Genomic DNA, 19,682 nt, shown 5'->3' on the forward strand with positions numbered 1-19,682 from the left:
GATGTCTGTTGCCGTTGAGGGGTCCAACGTTAAATGTCATGCTGTTCTAATCTGCAGAGCAAACACTGACTTTTTTGTGAGGATACATTGATGTGACTCATGTGTGAGGAATGAATAGAAAATCACATAAGCAGTGGCAGTTTCTTTCATCAATACTTTAAGTCAATATTTTTTTCTCATTCACTGATATGAAGGCAAAGATACAAAAATAAAGACTCTAACTCAACACAACCATTAATGAAAGCACATTAGTGGCCATACTTCCTTAACTTGATTATTTCTGGCTGGGTTACATAATGACGAGTATCGTCATTCCTTAACATAGCTCTGCCAGTCTCTGCAGATAAGCCTGTGCAGCGATAACACAGTTGCACTCAGGTTCATGAACACAGTCAGAGGCGGAGGAAGACAAGTTTAATTGGCTAATTTAACCCTGATCGTCATGCTCCGCGAAGCCTTTTGCGAATAGAGACGGATTAAAAGAGACAGTGATTGCTGCTTTCAAGGTCATACAGGCATGATGAAGCAGCTCAGCATATATACTGTATTATATTCATGCTGGTGGCTTGTGTGGGTAGAAATATTAGCAAGAAGTCACACATATTTTTCCAGATAAATCTATACACATTCATTTATTTTATGTGAAGGTAACGGTAGCAAAAACTGATTCATTGCTCCACTGCAAGAAACGTTTCATGTTGATGTACTTTCCTTTAGTCCGTAAAACACAGGAAGACAGATCCTCTTTTACACTGGATCAGGGGTGCCCACACTTTTTCCACACAGGGCCACATGCTGAAAAACCAAAGGATCTGCAGGGTAACTTTTCTCCTTTTTCAATTTTGTTGAACGGCTGTTTATATATTTAAAGACAAAGCATTGTGCTATTATTAGTTATTAGTATTGACATTTCAGCGTTTTTCTCTGTACCTTTTTGCTTAATATTTCAATTTTAGCTGGGTTTTATGTATTTCTACTGTGTGTTGCAGAGCAGTGGGCACAAACCGGCCCCTGGGCCACACTTTGGACACCACTGCATTGGCCAAACCCCAACAAATGACATATCACAAGAAAGGCCAGGATGTCCTCTGCACAGCACAACAACTTTTTCCATTTCAAATAAAACAAAAATGTGTTAAAACTGACATTAATAACCAAGCCGGCAAATTAATTGACAATATTACTGCGCGGGAATGAATACAAATGATAACATTATTATTATATTATAACGAGGTTGAACAGACACAACTCAAAACGCAACAAGACTGCAGCAGCCCGACACCTAGCATGACGTCACAAATTAATTAATTAATTAATTAATTAATGAAAGCGGCTTTGAAATTAGTTTCCCGCGGCTTAGATAAGCGGCATAGAAAACGAATGGATTATATACAGGTGGGGAGGTACTCATACCCGGTATGTGTTTGAAGTGACAAAAAAACCCTGTTCGGGATAACCTTTCAGGCATCATCGCGCTGTGATTGGCCGCCCCGCCCCCGGGCTGCAGAGGTGGAGGGCGGCGTCACCGCGTCTATATGAACGCCGGAGCCGCTCTCAGTCATCAGGGTGGAGAGACGCTCTATAGCAAGCAATCCGACACTTGGACATAAACCACGCAGCTCCGACAGCAGCAGCAGCAGCAGCAAGCAGCGGATCCACGCGGAGCTCACACACCGAGTCGCAAGCAGCACAGCGCGGGGAAAGTTGATAGCGATGCAGTCTGTGTACCAGCACCTGATTAGCCTGCTGTTTGTCTTCAGCAGCCTGCAGCTTCAGCAGCTGACCGAGGGCTGCTCCTGCGCCCTGACTCACCCGCAAGACGCGTACTGCAACTCCGACATAGGTGAGTAGTACATTACACCCTGCCACGCTACAAAATGAATATGAATATGAAATATGGCGTGCCTTCCACAAGATGCTCTTACATGTTCCTGTCTTAGAATGGAACACAGATTATTTTAGGTCCGTGCTGAGTATGAAATTGATGGCTGAGCATCCAACACATATTCATTTCAGCATCATCTGACTTTTAAATGTTTTATTTTAGTTCCATCCTAAGTTTTCACTTTCACTGCACAACTTCATTTGTGAGTACTTAGTAGACTGTATTTCCAGTGTGGCGGCGGTGGGTGCCTTTGGCTTTTTTTCCCCCCACATATTTGGACCCGTCAAGAGCATTAGAGCATTCACGTTTTACTGCAGTGTTGTAGTATCGTGGATGAATGAACACTGCAAAACAAGGGCTTGCAGCTGTACCATTTACCTTCCCTTCTTCATTAAATTGATACATGAGACTAATACCATGGAACATTGCAAAAAAAGCACACAACAAAACCCCTAAATCCCAATAAACCTCCACCACAACCACGTGTTTGCACACACAGAGATATATACACTAAATACTCACTTAATACTGATAGCTCGAGTTGCTGGCTACATGTACTCATTGACATAAATTCACATGTTCTGCCCCACAGTTAAAATGATATCTATGACCTAAACCTGTTCAAAACCTTCATCACTGCGGGTGGTGAGGATTGCCTCAACCAGCTCTGTGTTTACAATTTCTCCCGCCTCCATGCCTGCCAAAATCACATTACCTCGTGAGCTGGATTTGAGAGATTGCAAGATCACACGAAAATGGGAAAACCACATGAGAATCCTGGCTCTGACTGGAAGTAGAGTCTGAGCACACGACAACATTTGCTGTCACTGCCTGGTATTTATCCTCATTTCACCCCATATATGATATCCATAAACATGAGTCACTTGGAATATGATATTAAATCGTGGAACAGGCTCATAGGGAGTGAAAATGATGTTTTTGCATGCATCCTGACTGACAAAGGCTCAGTTGGCTTTCATAGAAAGTCTGGATCAGACATCAATGGGAACAGTGATCAATTCTGAGCCACTTAAATCCCATTTCTAAGTTCCGGGCTTAGCTTGAGATGTACCCTTCACAAACTGCAGGCGGGTGTTGCATTGAAAGTTATTTTCCACGCTGAAAATGATAAGCGATAGTTGAGTTCAAAGCGTTTTGCTCAATTCCTTGGCCTTGACCAATCATCACCCGCAGATATTTCACTCAATGAATCTGAATTAGGGCTGGAAGTTGGGTTGTTGAAGTTTTATTTCCATTAGTCATAGTGACACTTACTGCTACGTATCTGAGCATCAGGCCACTGGGTGACCCGCTGCTTGGAGAGCCCTAGCTGGCAGCCATGAAATTGCTGGGTTCAAACCGGGTGGGGGGCGTGGAATGAGCAGTGCTTGTTGTTCCAAAGCCCTCCGAAAGCAAGATTAGAGGCCTGGCAGTAAACTTTGACCCTGCGATTTAATATTGCTCCATGTTGGTTCCCAGCCCTTGTGGAGAGTGACAGGAGCAAACCTATACTTGCGCCGTGAACCAGGTCAGTTGCCGAGGATTAGTGTGATATGTGTTTATGCTTGGTTCGGGATCAGGCACTGGGAGTAACAGCTCCTGCCCTGCTCTGGCTTTTTTTGTGCATAGAGGACCTTTGTCAACCAAGTGCTGCCTAGCGGCTTTAAAACCTTGCATAGTCGTCGGCTTTGTGACCACTCTCTCCTGGTACCTAGATAAATCTCCCCTACCTCTACAGTACATCAAACCTGACAAACAGCAGGACCCCTGTGATGAGGTTATGTAAGCTCGGATCAGGTCGCCACAGCTTTCCCTAAAGTTACTTCAAATACAATGCCATGTCAGAGGCTAGAGATTCCATACAAGGCTGAAATGTTTGTCCCTTTGGCTGAGCATATCAAATCTCCAACCCGCCCCCCCTCCCCTTCTGATGATCACAAGGCCGCTCTGGGTTTCACTATTTCAAACAGTCAGAATGGAGCATGCCGACGCCACACACAAGAATGAAAAGACAAAGGCTAGACTCGGACTGATTATCTTCATGCATCTTCACATGAGCAAAAATGCATTTTTTTTTTTTACGTTTACACGAACGTGACTAAGCAGATCCAAGATCAGTTGTGATAAAAACTCTCATTGCAGGATTTCTACTCTTCAGTGGAGATTCATTTCAAGTGTTTGTTTCTGAGCGTGGTAGTGTGTCATCCTGAGAATTCCTCTTCCACCCACTCGCCTCCCCAGACTTCTTCAGCCTGACGCCTCGCTATATTTCTCACTCATATTCACAAACGCCAATGACTAACCTTATTTTCGCCGTCGTACGTAGGCCGGCAGAAACGTTTAACTCAATTAAAGGCTCACCTTAAGATGAAGCGTTGGGCTTGTGTAATCCTCCGCTTTAGGCGAGAGAACTGAATTCACTTCACAGGCTCCCTGTTACCTCTCTTATCACGGTAAAAAAAAGCCTCCCACTCATTTTTTAAAAATGTATGTCACATCCTCTGCACAGAATGAATCTACTATGTGCGTCACAGCTGCAGTGTAAGAGCACGGTGATGTGGGATCTCTCATTTATAAATGGGTTAAATAAACACTCGTAAAGTACACTTTTTGAGCGCTGAGGTAGTATGTAAATATAGCTGATGAATGGAAAGGAGGTCAGGGAGTCACAGAAGCGGGGGAATCACACAAATCCTGTGTCCCGAGAGCAGCTGAGGCCTTTTGCACATTCCTCTGGATGATGGCACCACCACCGGGCCAATTAGTGGCTGCTGTCCAACAAGAGGGGTCCTATCTGAAAGTACTTGACTTAAATCAGCTGACATGTAGCCCCCCTTCAAACACTAACATGTTTTTCTCCCGAGGAATGGTCGTAATAGCATCTAGTTATACCTGCACGTTCCCACTCTTAAATGACTCATAAATGCATCATTTTCAGCACCACGTCCTGCAAATCTAAAGATTGTCTCACTAGGTACCTCTACAAAGAGGTGATTTGGTCTTCTTAGCCCTGTGGTCCATTTCAGAGCAACTACATACCAATGTTATTATCTCAAATGATAGGTTTTCTCCACATTGGGAAGAGAAAACAGGTGGTTCAAATCTGTTGTTACAGCGACACATCCAGCTGGACAAACGCAGCAAGGCCTGATTTTATTGCGACTTCATGTAAACTCAAATCATCATCGCCGTGATCCTGCAATTGCTTCCTTTAAAAGGGTCTTATTCTAAATTTCCTTTAGCCTGGAGGTATTGCAGCAAGACCGGGTTGCCTTCCCTTTGCATTTGAAAAGAATAAAAAAGGCTCCTCATTTTCCCCCCTTTTCTGGGGAATGTGAACACCCAAAGAATGTTAGAAGGAAATTCCATGAGGAGAAGATAACAAGCAGGGTCAGTTTTAGTTGTGTCTGCGGCTGCCAGGCTGTGGGCAGCAGGTGAACCTTGTAGAGGACTCTCTTATGCAGGACCCGCACGTCTGCTTCGGCTCTATTTACCCGCTTAACATCGCTCCAGGTCTTGCTTCAACACTGATCCCCATATAGAAGCCAAACACTGTACATGTTACTCTGCTATGACCAATACTTTATGACATTATTACCTCCAAATCAAACTCAAAATGTTCCCTTTAGTGTTTTTCCCTTATTTGTCCCGCTTGGCAAACAGCAGTACTGCAGAAAATCGGATAAACGGATTACCAGTAGTGCCAACCTGGTCCTGAAATTATCTATCCTTTAATGCCTCTTGCTGGCCGGGACGGCGTGTTGTATGACGAAGTAAAGGGGAAAAGCTCAAAAGTTGAATGCACCATGGAATGTAACTGTTTGTCTGCAATCATCTGAAAAGTTGTTGACCAGCTATTTCACATCTCTCTCTCTCTCTCTCTCTCTCTCTCTCTCTCTCTCTCTCTCTCTCTCTCTCTCTCTCTCTCTCTCTCTCTCTCTCTCTCTCTCTCTGCAGTCATTCGCGCTAAAGTGGTGGGCAAGAAGCTCCTGAGAGATGGACCGTTTGGAACGATGCGCTACACCGTCAAGCAAATGAAGGTGAGAGGATAATCGACAGTGATTTTAAAAGTCTGTTGTCATGTTTCATCAGTCCTATTCAACAAAATGTTAAACATCAATTTCACCCAAAGGTTAAATCGTGAAATAATTTTGTGTGGTTGATTGATGCTGTTGTTGAAAAATCACGTCACTTCCTATATTGTTACGTAAGGCTGCATATTTCTCATAGATCCTGACACCGGCCCACTGCTTAAACAGGAGCCAGGCTGTAGGATTATAGGGCTTTGCAGGCATTACATCTCAACCAAACTCCTCATGTAAACAATCCAACATACAGACCATCAGTTCAAACACAGACAAATGCATTAAATGGCCTTTTCCTTCCACACTGGAGGGATTATGCGCTGGATTTTGACCTCTCGGTTTATTTATTTGTATTCCAGTCTGCTGATCCCCCCCCCATGTAGTCAGATTAAGCATGCATAGCTTCCCAAATTTAAACAAATCTGATGAGAAAAATGCCATCCAAACTTACGGTGCTTAAGTAACAGTTTGTTCTGGGAGCGTTGAGTCTAAACAAGGATTTCCTGTTGTTCCCAGACAAATAAATTGCACCGGAGAAACGTCAACAGTTCTCAGGGCAAACACTGACTCTGCATACCTGAGCTAAATAGAGAGAGCTGAGGTCCACGGCTTAGCAATGAATATGAGGACAGATTGCCAACACAGCATCAAAGTCGAAGCACATTACACGACATAATCGTGTTATCTATGATTTGGTCAGGGCAGAGCACTAATACTCACGTCTCACACAAGGCATTCCTTAAGGAATGTCATCTGAGAAAGCCGACATGCGGAATTTCATGCTGGATTATTTATGTGGGGGCTAAGTAAAGGCTGCAGTGCCAGGGAGAGGGTACGGCATGGCACATGTTTTATTGTGGCGTTTTTTCCCCCATTTTCCTACAGATGTACAAGGGCTTTGAAAAAGTGCAGCATGTGCAGCATATTTACACTGACGCATCAGAAAGCTTGTGTGGCGTCAAGTTTGACATCAACAAGTACCAGTACCTGATCACAGGTAAGATGATTTTAGATATTTAACATGGAATGTTATTTTGGGGTAACCCATTGGATCATTGGGGTGACTCTATATGCAATGAAGTGGTCAGACACTATTACATTATTAGGTTTGGCTTCTTGGTGAGAAATTCCTATCTGAGATAATTCCATGCGCCCCAATTTGTGGGAACAGTTTTGGTAATGCAAGGTCCAAAGATGCATGCATTTCACACCTTCTGGATGAACTAAAACAGATAAAAGAGAGACCCTGTGGGCTTTGACTGCTTCTGGAAGTATATTACACGTAAATCTTTTTTTTTTTAATCCAGAGGCATCAAAGGATGACACACTTAACTTTTTTGTTCCTGTTGGTTAATGGCAGATGTGTCTTTATACACCCTATGGCAGGGGTGGGCAAATATTTTGACTCGTGGGCCGCATTTAGTTAACAAAATTGTCCAGGGGGGCCAGAACATATATTTAACACACACACACTATTTTATGCTTATAATTTTCCTTGAATTATTTGTTTGTCTAATTTAATCTGTAAAAGTGTTATACTATCAGCTGTATGTTCTCATGTCCCTTTTTTCAGGAGCACTTTAAACACCAGACCACATCAAACTATGTCATTTAATTTTACAGGTTTTGTTGTTTTTTTGTTTGTTTTTTTTACTAAATAAGACATCCGACTTGCAAGTCATGTTGCCAGTTTGTATGTTAAAAGTTGAAATACTTAGAAAGCAACTGGTGGGCTGGATTCAAACGCTTGGTGGGCCACATGTGGCCCCCGGGCCATAGTTTGCCCATCCCTGCCCTATGGGGTGTCCTATTTTTGACTGTAAATTACATTAATGGGGCCCCCTATGGGTTTTGTTTTGGAGATAAATGGTCAATGACTTATGGGCAAGCCCTGCCCTAACCACACCTCTAGAGACAATTTGGTTAATGGCGGCAGTGTTTTTTTTCTGGCTGAAATTTACAGTCAGTCCGCTGAATGTGTGTACCAAATTATGTGGTGATTTGGCTAAACACACTCAACTGTAACATACAGTTTTATGGAGCTGTGTGGAAAAATTTCCATTTCATCTGACTTATGTTGTCAAATATAACAGTGTTACGCGGTGCATGCATTGACATAGCTTCTCCATGTTGCATTCACTGAATCAGGAGTATAAGTACCCCATGTATAGGTACACCATGTCTGCAGATTGGTGATGTGTCGGTCAACAGATTTTAAATTGACAGTATTGATTGAGTATATGATATTTAACTAAACTGAGTACAACCTACTCTAATAAACAATATCATTTCCACTCAAGTTGACACATCCTCTGAGGACAGGATGTTTTTTTTGGGGGGCGGGGGGTATCCAATGGCTCAGCCAGCAGCAAACTGTTTTCAGTCCCACAACTTATAATTACAAGCCAGCAGGAAGCAACTGGTTTCCAGTGTATTTTACGAGTTGCTATTTCCAACAGAAGTGCAGTTTACTTTGGACCCTGCGGTGCTCTGCATATATAACCATCGCTAAGCTCTGACCTGTAAATACTGTAACTACATCACACGGCGCGAGTGAACAAGCCGTCGGGTTGCCAAGCGATGGCTGCGATGTTTTTCCGGGCCGGGGTGCGAGTGACATCACTGCAGCTCTCACGGTGTCTATATTAAGTCGTGTAGGCAAATTAAAGACACTCGGGCATGTGAGAGGGCCGTCTTCAGCTTTCTTTGATGGGACCGGTATTTTAGGAGCGTGTCACACGCTCAACACGATGTTAGACGTCTGCAAGTGACTCCATTAACCTCTGTGCGCGCCGAGCAGGAGGTTCACAGGGATTGAAGGGGAAAATATATGTGAACTGTCAAATTCCTGCATGGTGAAAACATGGTGACATACGTGTGACATACCCTGATGTTCCCGGGTGCTTGCGGGCTGCTATAGACTAGCGCACCTGTCTCAGGAGTCAGTAAGCTGCAAACAGTCCATGTTGACAAAAATAGACACGCGGTGACCTTTGGATATTCAGAAATAGGGGTGATGGTTTAATTGGGCTTACTGTGTGAGATTGTTTTACCACGCATGAATGAATTGGTACCTTGGGGCGGAAATTCCAAAATGTAGTGTTGCATACAAAATATTTTGGCAATTAATGACAAAAGTTGCGTATTGCGTATTAATGAGGTAACCCCCCCATGGGTTGTGCTCAAAAGGCTTATGACGACATCCAACCGTACATGTAAAAAAATAGTTTTATAATCATACAAATGGTCAGTGACTAATAAGTCACTCAAATTGTATATGATTGCCAGTCCTCGAACAGTGTGTACCAAATATTGTGGTCACATGGACATACATATCATATACGTGCAGTTTTTTGTGGCTCTGTTTGCTTAGCATGGCGAGCATAGTATTCAATGCTGCATACCACACATGGCTGCACGGCTGCTGCAGACTCATCGTCGTCTCCTGTTTACTACCAAAGGAAAAAACACCAGCTCAAATTTTCAAATCATCTTAAAAGCAACACCATACACTTTCATCAACTAATCAGCACACCTCCACTGAGACTTAGCCACACCATAATACTTCAAAATTCATCTCCAAAACAGCTTTTTTTAAAGAGCTTGTGATTGACCAATTTCCTTGTATTTTCTCAGGGCGAGTGTATGATGGCAAGGTTTACACGGGACTGTGCAACTTCAATGAGAGGTGGGAGCGCCTGTCATTGGCTCAGAAGAAAGGCATCAACCACCGTTACCAGCTGGGCTGCAACTGCAGGGTGAGTGGAAACCAGTATCCAATGCCTGGCAAGGACACCTTCTGTAATAAGTTAAAATACTTCAAATAACCTTCAAGAGGAAAAGTATCCTGCATCTGTTTACACTACCGCTGAGTATTGGTGGATTATTACAATGACCCACTTGTTCCTAGCATGGGTCAGCACCTGTGAACAGCATGTTCTTAAAAGAAAGGGGCCCCCAACCATCAATCAATCAATCTTTGGCTACGCTGTGACTCGCCAAGGCACAAACATCATCCGAAATTAAATGTGCCTCCGCATTCTTCACCAAATGATTAACTGTGCTAGAACGTTTCTAAGATGATTCCTCCAAAGCAGGAAGTTGCACCAACCTTTAGACCTTCATTAGACTTCATTTGGCTCATTCAGATTTCAAATAAGAGCATATTTTTGCAGCTGGTGACTTTCTGTCAATAAATAGCGTTTCCGATCATTACCTCCGTGAGAGGTTACACGATGTGAATCGTCCTATGCATGCTTTTTATGCAAACACCTGGAGGCTGGATGCATGAGAACCTTGAACAGAATAATTTGGGATTGACAAAAACATCAGAACCTTAGAGTAAAATGCCCATCATGTGAGGCATGAACAGACATGTTTTGTGCGTTCTAAAGATATAAAAACAGATAAAAAGAGACAGCCCTCTATAAACCCTTCTGAAAAAAACTCCAACCTCCATAATGTTACCTACATATATACGAAGATACAGCGACATGGTTATTATTATGGTTATTAACACAATAATGTTACGCCAAAGAACTACTTTACTTTACACAAGCGAGCGACTAGCTTCACCACACACTCGTTCATACTGCGTCAGGCCTCTATAGAAAGGTAACTCTACATATTGGGAGTATTTAAAACTACCAAAGTACGGCAATGTATAATATGTTATAATGAATGTACTTGTTACTGCATGGTTACAGCATGGATATAAAATGATAAAACATTTTTGTGAGGCGTTTTAATTCTTGGTGGATTAGGTGTGCCCCATTAGATGCATTGATGAGCTACCTATTTTTATCTGTTTTTATATCTTTCAAACACAGAAAAGAGAAAGGTTTGTGGATGATGGGCATGAGTTTTCCTCTGAGTTAACGCTCATTTAGTAATCCACTACTCAACGAGCACATTATTTTCTCGCAAAAAGTGCCAATCTGCTGCTTAGGAAATGTATCAACTTCAACCTCCATTAATTTCAAGTTAAACTGTTGACATTTCTGTCTCTGCAGATTAAGCCCTGTCACTACCTGCCCTGCTTTGTGACCTCAAAGACAGAGTGCCTCTGGACGGACATGTTGTCCCACTTCGGCTATCCTGGCTACCAGTCCCGACACTACGCCTGCATCCAGCAGAAGGAGGGCTACTGCAGCTGGTATCGGGGCATGAATGCCCGCGATAAAACTGTCATCAACACAACTGACCCCTGAACCCGAACAAACCCTGCCTGAGCAATCGCATTGCTTCTTCCCCCTTTTGACTCCATCTAGCCCCTTTTAGCCGCTATAGTATTACAGGACTCAGTCCCGCATTTAAGGGCAAAAAAAGACATCAAATCCATTGCAGTGCCTGTTTGGTAGCACTTCTGATTGAATTGTTTTATTGTTGTACAGAACGCCCAGTTGAAGTGTTATTCCCAGATTATAACTCAAATATTCCTATGGGGTTCGGTGGTGTTGAAAAGGCAACATAGTCTTTCTTTAAAGGCTAATAGGAATGCATGACATAGATCTCCACCTCTAATGGGATCTTCGGAAGAAAAATACAAGCTCGGAAAACATCATTCAATGATTCAATGAACAACCAGCAATCAGCCTTCCATTATGGACAGCAGCTTTCCAGTACATTAGCCATATTCTACAGATCATGTGCCAATGTGAGGTATGGCGCCTCTTATTTTGGCTTCAATCATTTTAAAAAAGAAATGCCTGTTACAGTGCAGACGCACAGAAAAGCTCACGTTGTCCTGAGATGGTTATATTTTGTTTTGTATTGTACATAAGCTACAGAAATCAACTCAGCTGAAACCTCTGTGATACATTTATTTATGTGTTTATTGGATCAGACGCTAGATTTGCTGTGGATGTCTACATAAATATATATATATAAACATATACGTATATATATATATATATTAAACATAAAAATACAGTCCTGAATGAAGGACCAGCATCTCCAAGTTGAATATCGTGGTTCTTCTTTTTGTGATTATAATTTCCTTGTCTGGTACTCTTCACAAACCAATCAATTATACGCAGAGGTTTCAAATAGTGAGATATTTTTTATCTTTTTGTATTTAACTATATCAAATGGACACATACAGTATATGAAAGTAACAATATTATCACTAAATTCATTCTTCCTCAGCTGCTTTTTCTTATTTTCTCTTCCCAGAGCAGTATCTTCGGTTCATTCCATGAAACTGATAAGGCACAGATTTGTCTCCAAAAGGGAGGAACAGCCCTATCACCACTAATAAAGCATTACACTAAATGCTTTGACCACAAAGATTCATTTGTGTCAAACTTTCAAAAGTTGCATGAGAAGATATACTGATGCCGTTATCAGAGTTTTATTGCAGACAAAATGAGCGACCTTCAACCGCCAACAAATCCACTTAAAGCTGTCCTCTCTTCTGTCTTAAATTGTGGTGATAAGGCTCTTCCTCCAGCTGAAGTGTTTGCGTGTCCCACATTTCTGTAAATATACTGTTTCAAGTTTGATCTTTATGGAAAAAAAAATCCAATCAAGGAAACTGTGTACAGTCTGTGTGCAAACGCTGTTTCCTTAAGTGTGGCAATTTTATATTTTTATATTAAATATTTAATAAATGTGTGCTTTTGGCTGATTTGTTGACATAAAAGGACAAGGAACTTACCATCTGCATGTGGTTGGCATAGAAGGTTTGTTCATTCAAGGGGAATTTCTCAGCACCGAGTGAGTGGTAGAGCTTAATCATCTGAGAAAACTGCAAGACAAATGCAGAATTGTCTCATTAAAGCAAACATATCTTGAAATCAGGGGTGTTGAAACTTCATACAGAAAAAAAAGCAAAAAAAGGATGAAGGGGCCACGTTGATACAATGTAGGTCTATACATGCTAAGATATCCCCTTCTTAGCTTTGCAAAAGTAAGTAATGAGTAACCCCTGATTTAAAATGTATAAGCAACAAGACCGTGGCTGGCAATGGTATTGTGAATCATTCAGCTGCAGAGTCATTCATAGTGGCTGTGGAGGTCACCTGTGTTGCAAGAGAGACAGGTGTTCCAGCTCAATTCAAACACCCAAATAAATCAGTCAGAGGCAGCTGCTGAGGGAACGGAGAAGGTTAAAGTAGAGCAAAGAGGGCTGCTAATAATTGACTTACCACCCAAGGCTTGCTGCAGAAGTTGTAGATGGAGAAGATGGAGTTGATACTTGGGACGCCGCCAAAATGCAAGCCAATGACCAGGTTCCTGAAGTCCTCTCCTGGGACCATGCTGTAGGCATGCTGGCGAATCAGGACAAAGTCCGGTTTGATGGACCTGCACACAGACGCAGATGTGGAACACATCATTGACTCTGCTTTACTAACTTGCAGTGTTTGGTCAGCTTGGAAATTAGCACCATTTAATTAGCCCTTGTTACTTCAGGCATGCCTCAAAGTTCTATCCCAGGACCCTTCCTTTTCATCATCTACCTTCTCCCTCTCGCAAATATCTTACATGAATTCAGCATCCAGCTGCACAGTGTCCGAGTGGTTAGCATGCAGGTCTCACAGCTAGGAGACCCGAGTTCATTTCCACCCTTGGCCATCTCTGTGTGGAGTTTGCATGTTCTCCCCGTGCATGCGTGGGTTTTCTCCGGGTACTCCCGTTTCCTCCCACAATCCAGAAACATGCTAGGTTAATTGGCGACTCCAAATTGTCCATAGGTATGAATGTGAGTGTGAATGGTTGTTTGGCTATATGTGCCCTTTGATTGGCTGGCGACCAGTGCACAGTGTACCCCGCCTTGAAAGGCGCTTGCAAATAAAATGCATTTCTGTTATTATTGTTATCGCCAATGACATTTATGTTCAACACAGATTTTGCTTCATGTCTCAGCCATGGTGGCGGACAGCCAACAGCTCTGTCAGCACATTAATACACCGCATCTGGACCTGTGTCCACACTCGGCAGCTCTATTATACACCAGCTGTGCCTGAGCTGAAGGGGTGAAGAAATGCCTGTGAGAGCACCTAATCTTTTTGGACTATCTATCCAATTAACACAACCTAATCCTCCCTAACAAATTGCTCTGGGCTAAGGGCCAAGGAACCCGTCAGGTACCTGGAGGTCTCGTTTAAACCCTCACCTCCTTCAATGGAAAAGAAGAAATTCACTTTGGCAGTAGTGAAGTTTGTTCCGGTACAGGTAACACAAACATGTGCATGGATTTTAGTCAATTTGATAATGTGATAGTGTATACCACAGAAACAGAGGACATGAAATGAAAATATGCATGTATGTACATGAGCGTACACAGCGTGATCTCAGGCTGATGACTGCCATTACAGACGGGCTCTTGAAACGACTATAAGTGTTATGTTTGACAGGACGGCTCAGAGGAGATCGGTCCTCAGTGTCGCTCGCCAGCCGCTGCATTCAGTCATGGAGGCTGCAAACCCGTTATTAATACTGGATGGAACTGGTCCTTGAGGGTAGCAAACCAAAACAGCTTCGAGTGCTGCATCATTGGAACTGCCAGTTCCCACTGCTCTCTGCTGTGGAAGGCTTTTCAAGTGGCCCTGTAACAGCTTTGTACATGGAAAATGTAAGAAGACGTTGTCGAGGATTGTGAGCCATTAACGTCTGCCGGTGGGTGACACGTTTATGCTTTACCATCCAAATTGCTCACCTCCTCACTCTCTCATACTTGATATGCTAATCTGGCTTTTAAATGGGTTATTAGTGGTGAAATAAAACTTGAGAACAAGACTGTGTAGATCTGGATAGGTTGGTGATAAGGCTGGTGCTCTTATAGAGCAGTGGTCTCCAAAGTGGGGTCTGTGTACCCCCAATTGCCATAGGGGCTACGTGAATAAAAATGAAAAAGTTGTTCCTTGCTCTGTGTGCAACAAATAAGTAAGTCTGAATGATTACTTTGTGCATTAAGAGTTACTTGCACAATAGCACCTTCAAGCACTTGTTGCAGGTAGCTGAGTCTGCATTAATTTAGCACAGACGTGAAAAACCAATGGCTATTTCATCTTTAAGACTTGACACAGAGTTTCAGTATGCATCCCCAGTAAAGAAAACATCCAAAAACGTACCTTATGATTCATAATGTTCACAGTAAATGATCCCACCCAAAACAGGCCAGCTCCTCTTGTGTGAAGAGACCCACTGAAGTTTAGCATCATTTTGTGGTGGCCTGAATATAGGACTTGTTGTAATTGTGGCTGTGGCTCCAGGCCCCGTGGCACCAGAGCTCATTTGGCAGAGGGCTCACATTCTAGAGTGGCGGCCTGGTGAGGGCTGCCGGAGCTCCGGATCCTTCCCAAGGCTCATCTCCATAACAACGGGGAAATGACCAGAATGGTGACTTAAAATTCTCCTGCAAAAGATTTACATGCCGGTTTTCATCTGCTTTTATGATCAGACATGGATCTAACTGTGGGTCTAAATGACTGTAAACAACAGTGCAGGAAGTATAAGGCCAAGGCAGATAAAACTGCTAGATGCTGACCACTCATACTTTAAATACAGCTATTGTCTTGTGGATTGAATAAAAACTACATCAGGAGGTGTCCTACAGCCACAGCTGTGTTTTCAGACCTGGTGCTAATTAAGAGACCCTGGCAGTTATTTGCTTTCGTAGACCACACGTCCAGTGAGTAGGGGAGACTGGGGTTAATTGAACACAGGTGTTAATTGGAGCATTCACAGTACATTGCAAGATCGACTGCTTAGCAGCGATTGCAATAAGTGTGGAAAATGAAGATAATAAGGGTTAGGGTTGCCAGAGCAATCGAGCACCTAATCAGTTCTGGCAAAGGGAGGAAATGAGCGTAGAGAGAATCACCCAGCCATTTGTATTCATGGTTTTATTACAAAAGCAGAGATGCTGGGCAAGCCCTCCTGGCCCATGCATGCTTTCATTACAGCCACAGTGCCCCTAAGAAGAAAACCACCCCCTGGCATCCTAAAGCCGTGTCTGTGAATGGGATTTATTTGCTCTGTAACAAGATGAACCTGTCTGTAGTATTAGGTGTTGAGGCTGCTCTGGGCAGCCACTTCCTTTGCTGATTAAAATGGGCCTTAAAGAGGTTCAGTGGAAAGGGTATTAAGGCTTGTCTTGTGGTATGTATGTGTCTGAATTAGCTCTGTGTGGTCAAATGTAGTAAATCGTCACCTGAGGTAACTAAAAACGGGGCAGACTAAGCCTTATAAAAATTGCATAGTAAGAAAAAAAAATCAGACAAGGATCTGCTTATGTAATCTGTCTGCCTCAATTCAATTGTGGTCTGAAATCTGGCTGTGGCCTGCTTGCATCGGAAATTAACTTTTGGTACACCTGCCACCAAGGCGGAAGATTTTAAAACCCTTAAAGGGAGCCTATTATGCTCACTTTTCGACCCTTTGTATTGGGTTGTGGACTCCTATAGAGCAGCTACACACAATAACCCGCACAGAAAACATTCTAGATCTTCCAGAATCTGCACCTATTTCAGTTGTATTTCGAGAGAAGCCGGACATGTGGCCCTGCCTACGGCCTCACCAGCCCGTGGAGGAGCACTCATTGTCGGACACATTTTGTCAGAGCTCAGAAACTGATGTGAGAGCGCCGAGTTTACTAACTGCATTAACTTTTGTTTAAGGTTTTTTTTGTTGATATACAGTATGTTTGTTGTTGTGTGGCAACTTGATGACTTCAAGTGTTGTAAAACACGAGCTGAATAAGCTTGAATTGATTTTCTTTCATTACAGTAGCCTCATTGGCACGACCAGTGTTAATTAGCCCCTTTAAGAGCAATACAAGCTGTGTGGTTTTCTTTTTTGTATTCTGATGTTTGGTGTGATAAAAGTTCCACACTACAAAGCAGAAACACCCCCAACTTCTATTTAGTTTTATGTGCACATTTCAAGCAACCGATACTGCAAGTGTCGTAGTAAAACAAGCTCTATAAACAGAAAGCGGACCAATTAATCAACACGTTTTATTAAAAGTGTGTGTGGGGGACGATGGTGTACAGAGTTGTAGCTCTGTGGCTTATCATACTTGCAGTGCTCCAACCAAGCTGAGCGGCTTGCTGGAGGTTTTGGCAGCCGAGTGTGGAGACTCCAAAGGGCTGACTAAAGCAGTGCCACAGAAAACAAGTTGAAATGACACTACCTTGTGGTGTGCTAGTTTGCTGTTTACTGCATGCCACGTTGCATGTTGTAGCAACTGTTTATATTCATTCTTGAAAATGTACTGATCCTGCAGGCAATAATAGTAAACAAAGTTCAGCAGCCTTTAAGAGTGTAAAGAAAGCCAAGATGTCACAAAGGTGTCACAAAGGGCTTATTCCCCTCTAGCTTGGTATTGCTATTGGACAGCAAATGACAGGAAGGGGTGTAGCAAAGGAAAAGCCACAAGACAATCACAAGACAAGGCACTGACAGCTGCTTGATGGGCAGCTCGTGGGACAACAGCTCAGAGTAGCTTAGCAGCAAGTCGGCAACTATCAGTTTCAGGTGTGCAGCTTTGACACTGAGCAAAAGTGACAGAGCAAACTTTAAAAAAAAAAAGAAAAAATACCGCAAAACTTCATAATGCAGGCAAAGTGAGAACAAAGCCGGTTACTCTCTGAGGGTACTGAGACGCAGCCTCACCCTGTTTAGTCCCAATCCTGGGCACCCACAGGAGACCACTCCCCGAGATGGTTCATGGTGCGCTAACATATCAGGGCTGTATTTTGGCAACACAAGGTGAGTTGTTTTAAAGTCTATTCTCTGAGCGACAGGAAGCCAGTGCAGAGACATGATTATGGGACTAATTTGCTCATATTCTAGTCAGGACTCGAGCAGCAGCATTCTGTTTCACAGCTCGTGTACAGGGCCCGGTGAGAAGGCTGTCCAGTAGTGTAGCCTGCTGGACACAAAGGCATCGATTAGTCTCTCTAAATCTGGCTTAGGCACTACAGACTTCTACAGCCTTTGTAATGTCTTTAATGTAGGTGTCACATCATTATTCTTGCCAATCGGACAATAAAATACATAGAAATGTCATGCGGGAGGTACTTGAAGGACAGGGATGCAGCGATACGCCTCGTCCTTCAGGTGAGGAAAAGCCACTTTACTGAAATACACAAACAGCATTTAAAAAAATGTCAAAATATATTTTTATGTTTTGTGGATGAATGAATGAATTTGACTGCCAAGATAGAGGATGATTCACCCACGCTCACCATGAGGTGATCATACTTTGACAACAAAGTATCAGAACTTCTTCCTGGAGAAGAATAGGATGCATAAAGGGTCACCCAGACAGGGGTGAAAGGTCACACCAGCCTGAAGAAGCACGCAAATACAGTACAATACAATAAACGGTGTCAAAGTGCAAGACTTCTGAATAGTCAGTCTCTCACAACCGCACCAAAAATGTGTTTTGTTTGTGTTTGAGAAATTGGTGTTATGACTTTGCTCTATCTGTCGACATTCTACAACATTCCTCTGGCGTCCCTATCAAAGACAGACTTTGTTTTCGCTTTAATCTGTGACAAAAAGCGCCGTCAAGGTTGTCGGGGGCTGTTTTTCCTCCATTTCCAGGAATTTTTAGTCTCACTTTTGGGTTGGAAACTTTCATTTAGAGGACATTTATTTGTCATCAAGCTGCCGGGGCCGCTTGGTGCTATTCAGAGCTATTCGTAGACAAGGGCAGAGTCATAAAACCACAACAGTTTGACAATGAATGTCATTGCTCGCGAATAAGGCGGCAGTCACACCATCTGCATCCAATTTGCCTTCTCTATCATTATAGCGATAACGCCAAAATTATACAACACACACACACACACACAGTAACCTCAATGTCAATTTTGACGAGCAGTAGTTTCTAGTTTGTGATTATTCCTCTTTTATTCCACACGCCAGCTGCATGTTCAATTTGTTTCTCTGCTGATAAGAGGGGTGAAGTGGAGGCCAAATAAGATACATATTCTACAAGAAGGACGAGATGACAAGCACTGGGTTGAAATCAACATTTAAGATGAAGACCATTTATGCTAGTGCAATTTATTCCACCCTGCAGAGGATCAGTGGTTGTGTACAATAGATTTTTTCGTCTGCGACGTTACTCTTGCCAATGATTTGAGAGCTGGACAACCTACGAAGTGTCACATGAGGTTTAGTGGGGAGAAGATGAAGTCATCTTTGCCACCCTGATCAGCTGATCATCACTCTCCTTGAGCCCTGATTTAACATAACAGAGCCGTCTATTTAAATACACAGCTTCACGTGTTTGACCTCTGCTACTGTTGGAGCTGCAAACTGAACAAAGGACATTACTCATGTCCTTGATTCCCAAAGTGGGGTACATACATAGATTGTCATGGGGGTACGTGAAAACAGATTTAAAACAGTGTGACTATATTAGTGTCAAACACTAAGACCTGAACCTCATCATGTGAACAGCACCTGACTTCTATGAGCTAAATAATTCATCATTTTTCTTACTGAGGGAGAACAGACATAGAAACGAGAACGGAGTCTCCCTACCTGACCACTTTTGTGCCACCCTTGTTGACCTGCATGTCCACCATGCACCCCGAACCGACATAGGAGGCCAGGTTGATCTCTGAGAACTCTGCCTGGGAAAGACAAATGGGGCATTGTAAATCATTCAGTCACATTTTACTGCATCTGTGATTCATTTCACATGCTGGATGTGCAATTGTACACAAAAGTCAAGTGTGATGACTGTATGA

The 19,682-nt window shown here is 42.9% G+C and overlaps 2 protein-coding genes across 4 annotated transcripts in view; one reads left to right on the top strand and one right to left on the bottom strand.

Annotated features, from left to right (window-relative positions):
• Nucleotides 1-19,682, bottom strand: part of LOC131131869 (synapsin-3-like) — an 81,172-nt gene that overhangs the window by 42,484 nt on the left and 19,006 nt on the right. For all 3 annotated transcript variants that reach the window (XM_058076853.1, XM_058076852.1, XM_058076855.1), the window contains exons 4-6: nucleotides 19,474-19,565; nucleotides 13,119-13,275; nucleotides 12,629-12,718 (exon numbers count right to left, since the gene is read on the bottom strand). In XM_058076853.1, the coding sequence (XP_057932836.1) occupies nucleotides 12,629-12,718; nucleotides 13,119-13,275; nucleotides 19,474-19,565 (339 nt within the window). The remainder of the gene's footprint in view (nucleotides 1-12,628; nucleotides 12,719-13,118; nucleotides 13,276-19,473; nucleotides 19,566-19,682) is intronic.
• LOC131131872 (metalloproteinase inhibitor 3-like) lies at nucleotides 1,542-12,585 on the top strand. The gene is made up of 5 exons (XM_058076859.1): nucleotides 1,542-1,843; nucleotides 5,843-5,925; nucleotides 6,856-6,967; nucleotides 9,607-9,728; nucleotides 10,983-12,585. Exons 1-5 carry the CDS (start codon nucleotides 1,714-1,716, stop codon nucleotides 11,178-11,180), a joined length of 645 nt encoding a protein of 214 aa, XP_057932842.1. The 5' UTR covers nucleotides 1,542-1,713; the 3' UTR covers nucleotides 11,181-12,585.

This window comes from Doryrhamphus excisus, chromosome 7 (genome assembly GCF_030265055.1).
Source record: "Doryrhamphus excisus isolate RoL2022-K1 chromosome 7, RoL_Dexc_1.0, whole genome shotgun sequence".
Classification (NCBI taxonomy): Eukaryota; Metazoa; Chordata; class Actinopteri; order Syngnathiformes; family Syngnathidae; genus Doryrhamphus; species Doryrhamphus excisus.

Excerpts from the sequence above, each read along its gene's own strand:
- LOC131131872 (XM_058076859.1), top strand. The coding sequence starts at position 1,714 with ATGCAGTCTGTGTACCAGCACCTGATTAGCCTGCTGTTTGTCTTCAGC. Across the intron at positions 5,926-6,855 it reads ACACCGTCAAGCAAATGAAG|ATGTACAAGGGCTTTGAAAA; the intron begins GTGAGAGGATAA and ends ATTTTCCTACAG. Across the intron at positions 6,968-9,606 it reads GTACCAGTACCTGATCACAG|GGCGAGTGTATGATGGCAAG; the intron begins GTAAGATGATTT and ends GTATTTTCTCAG.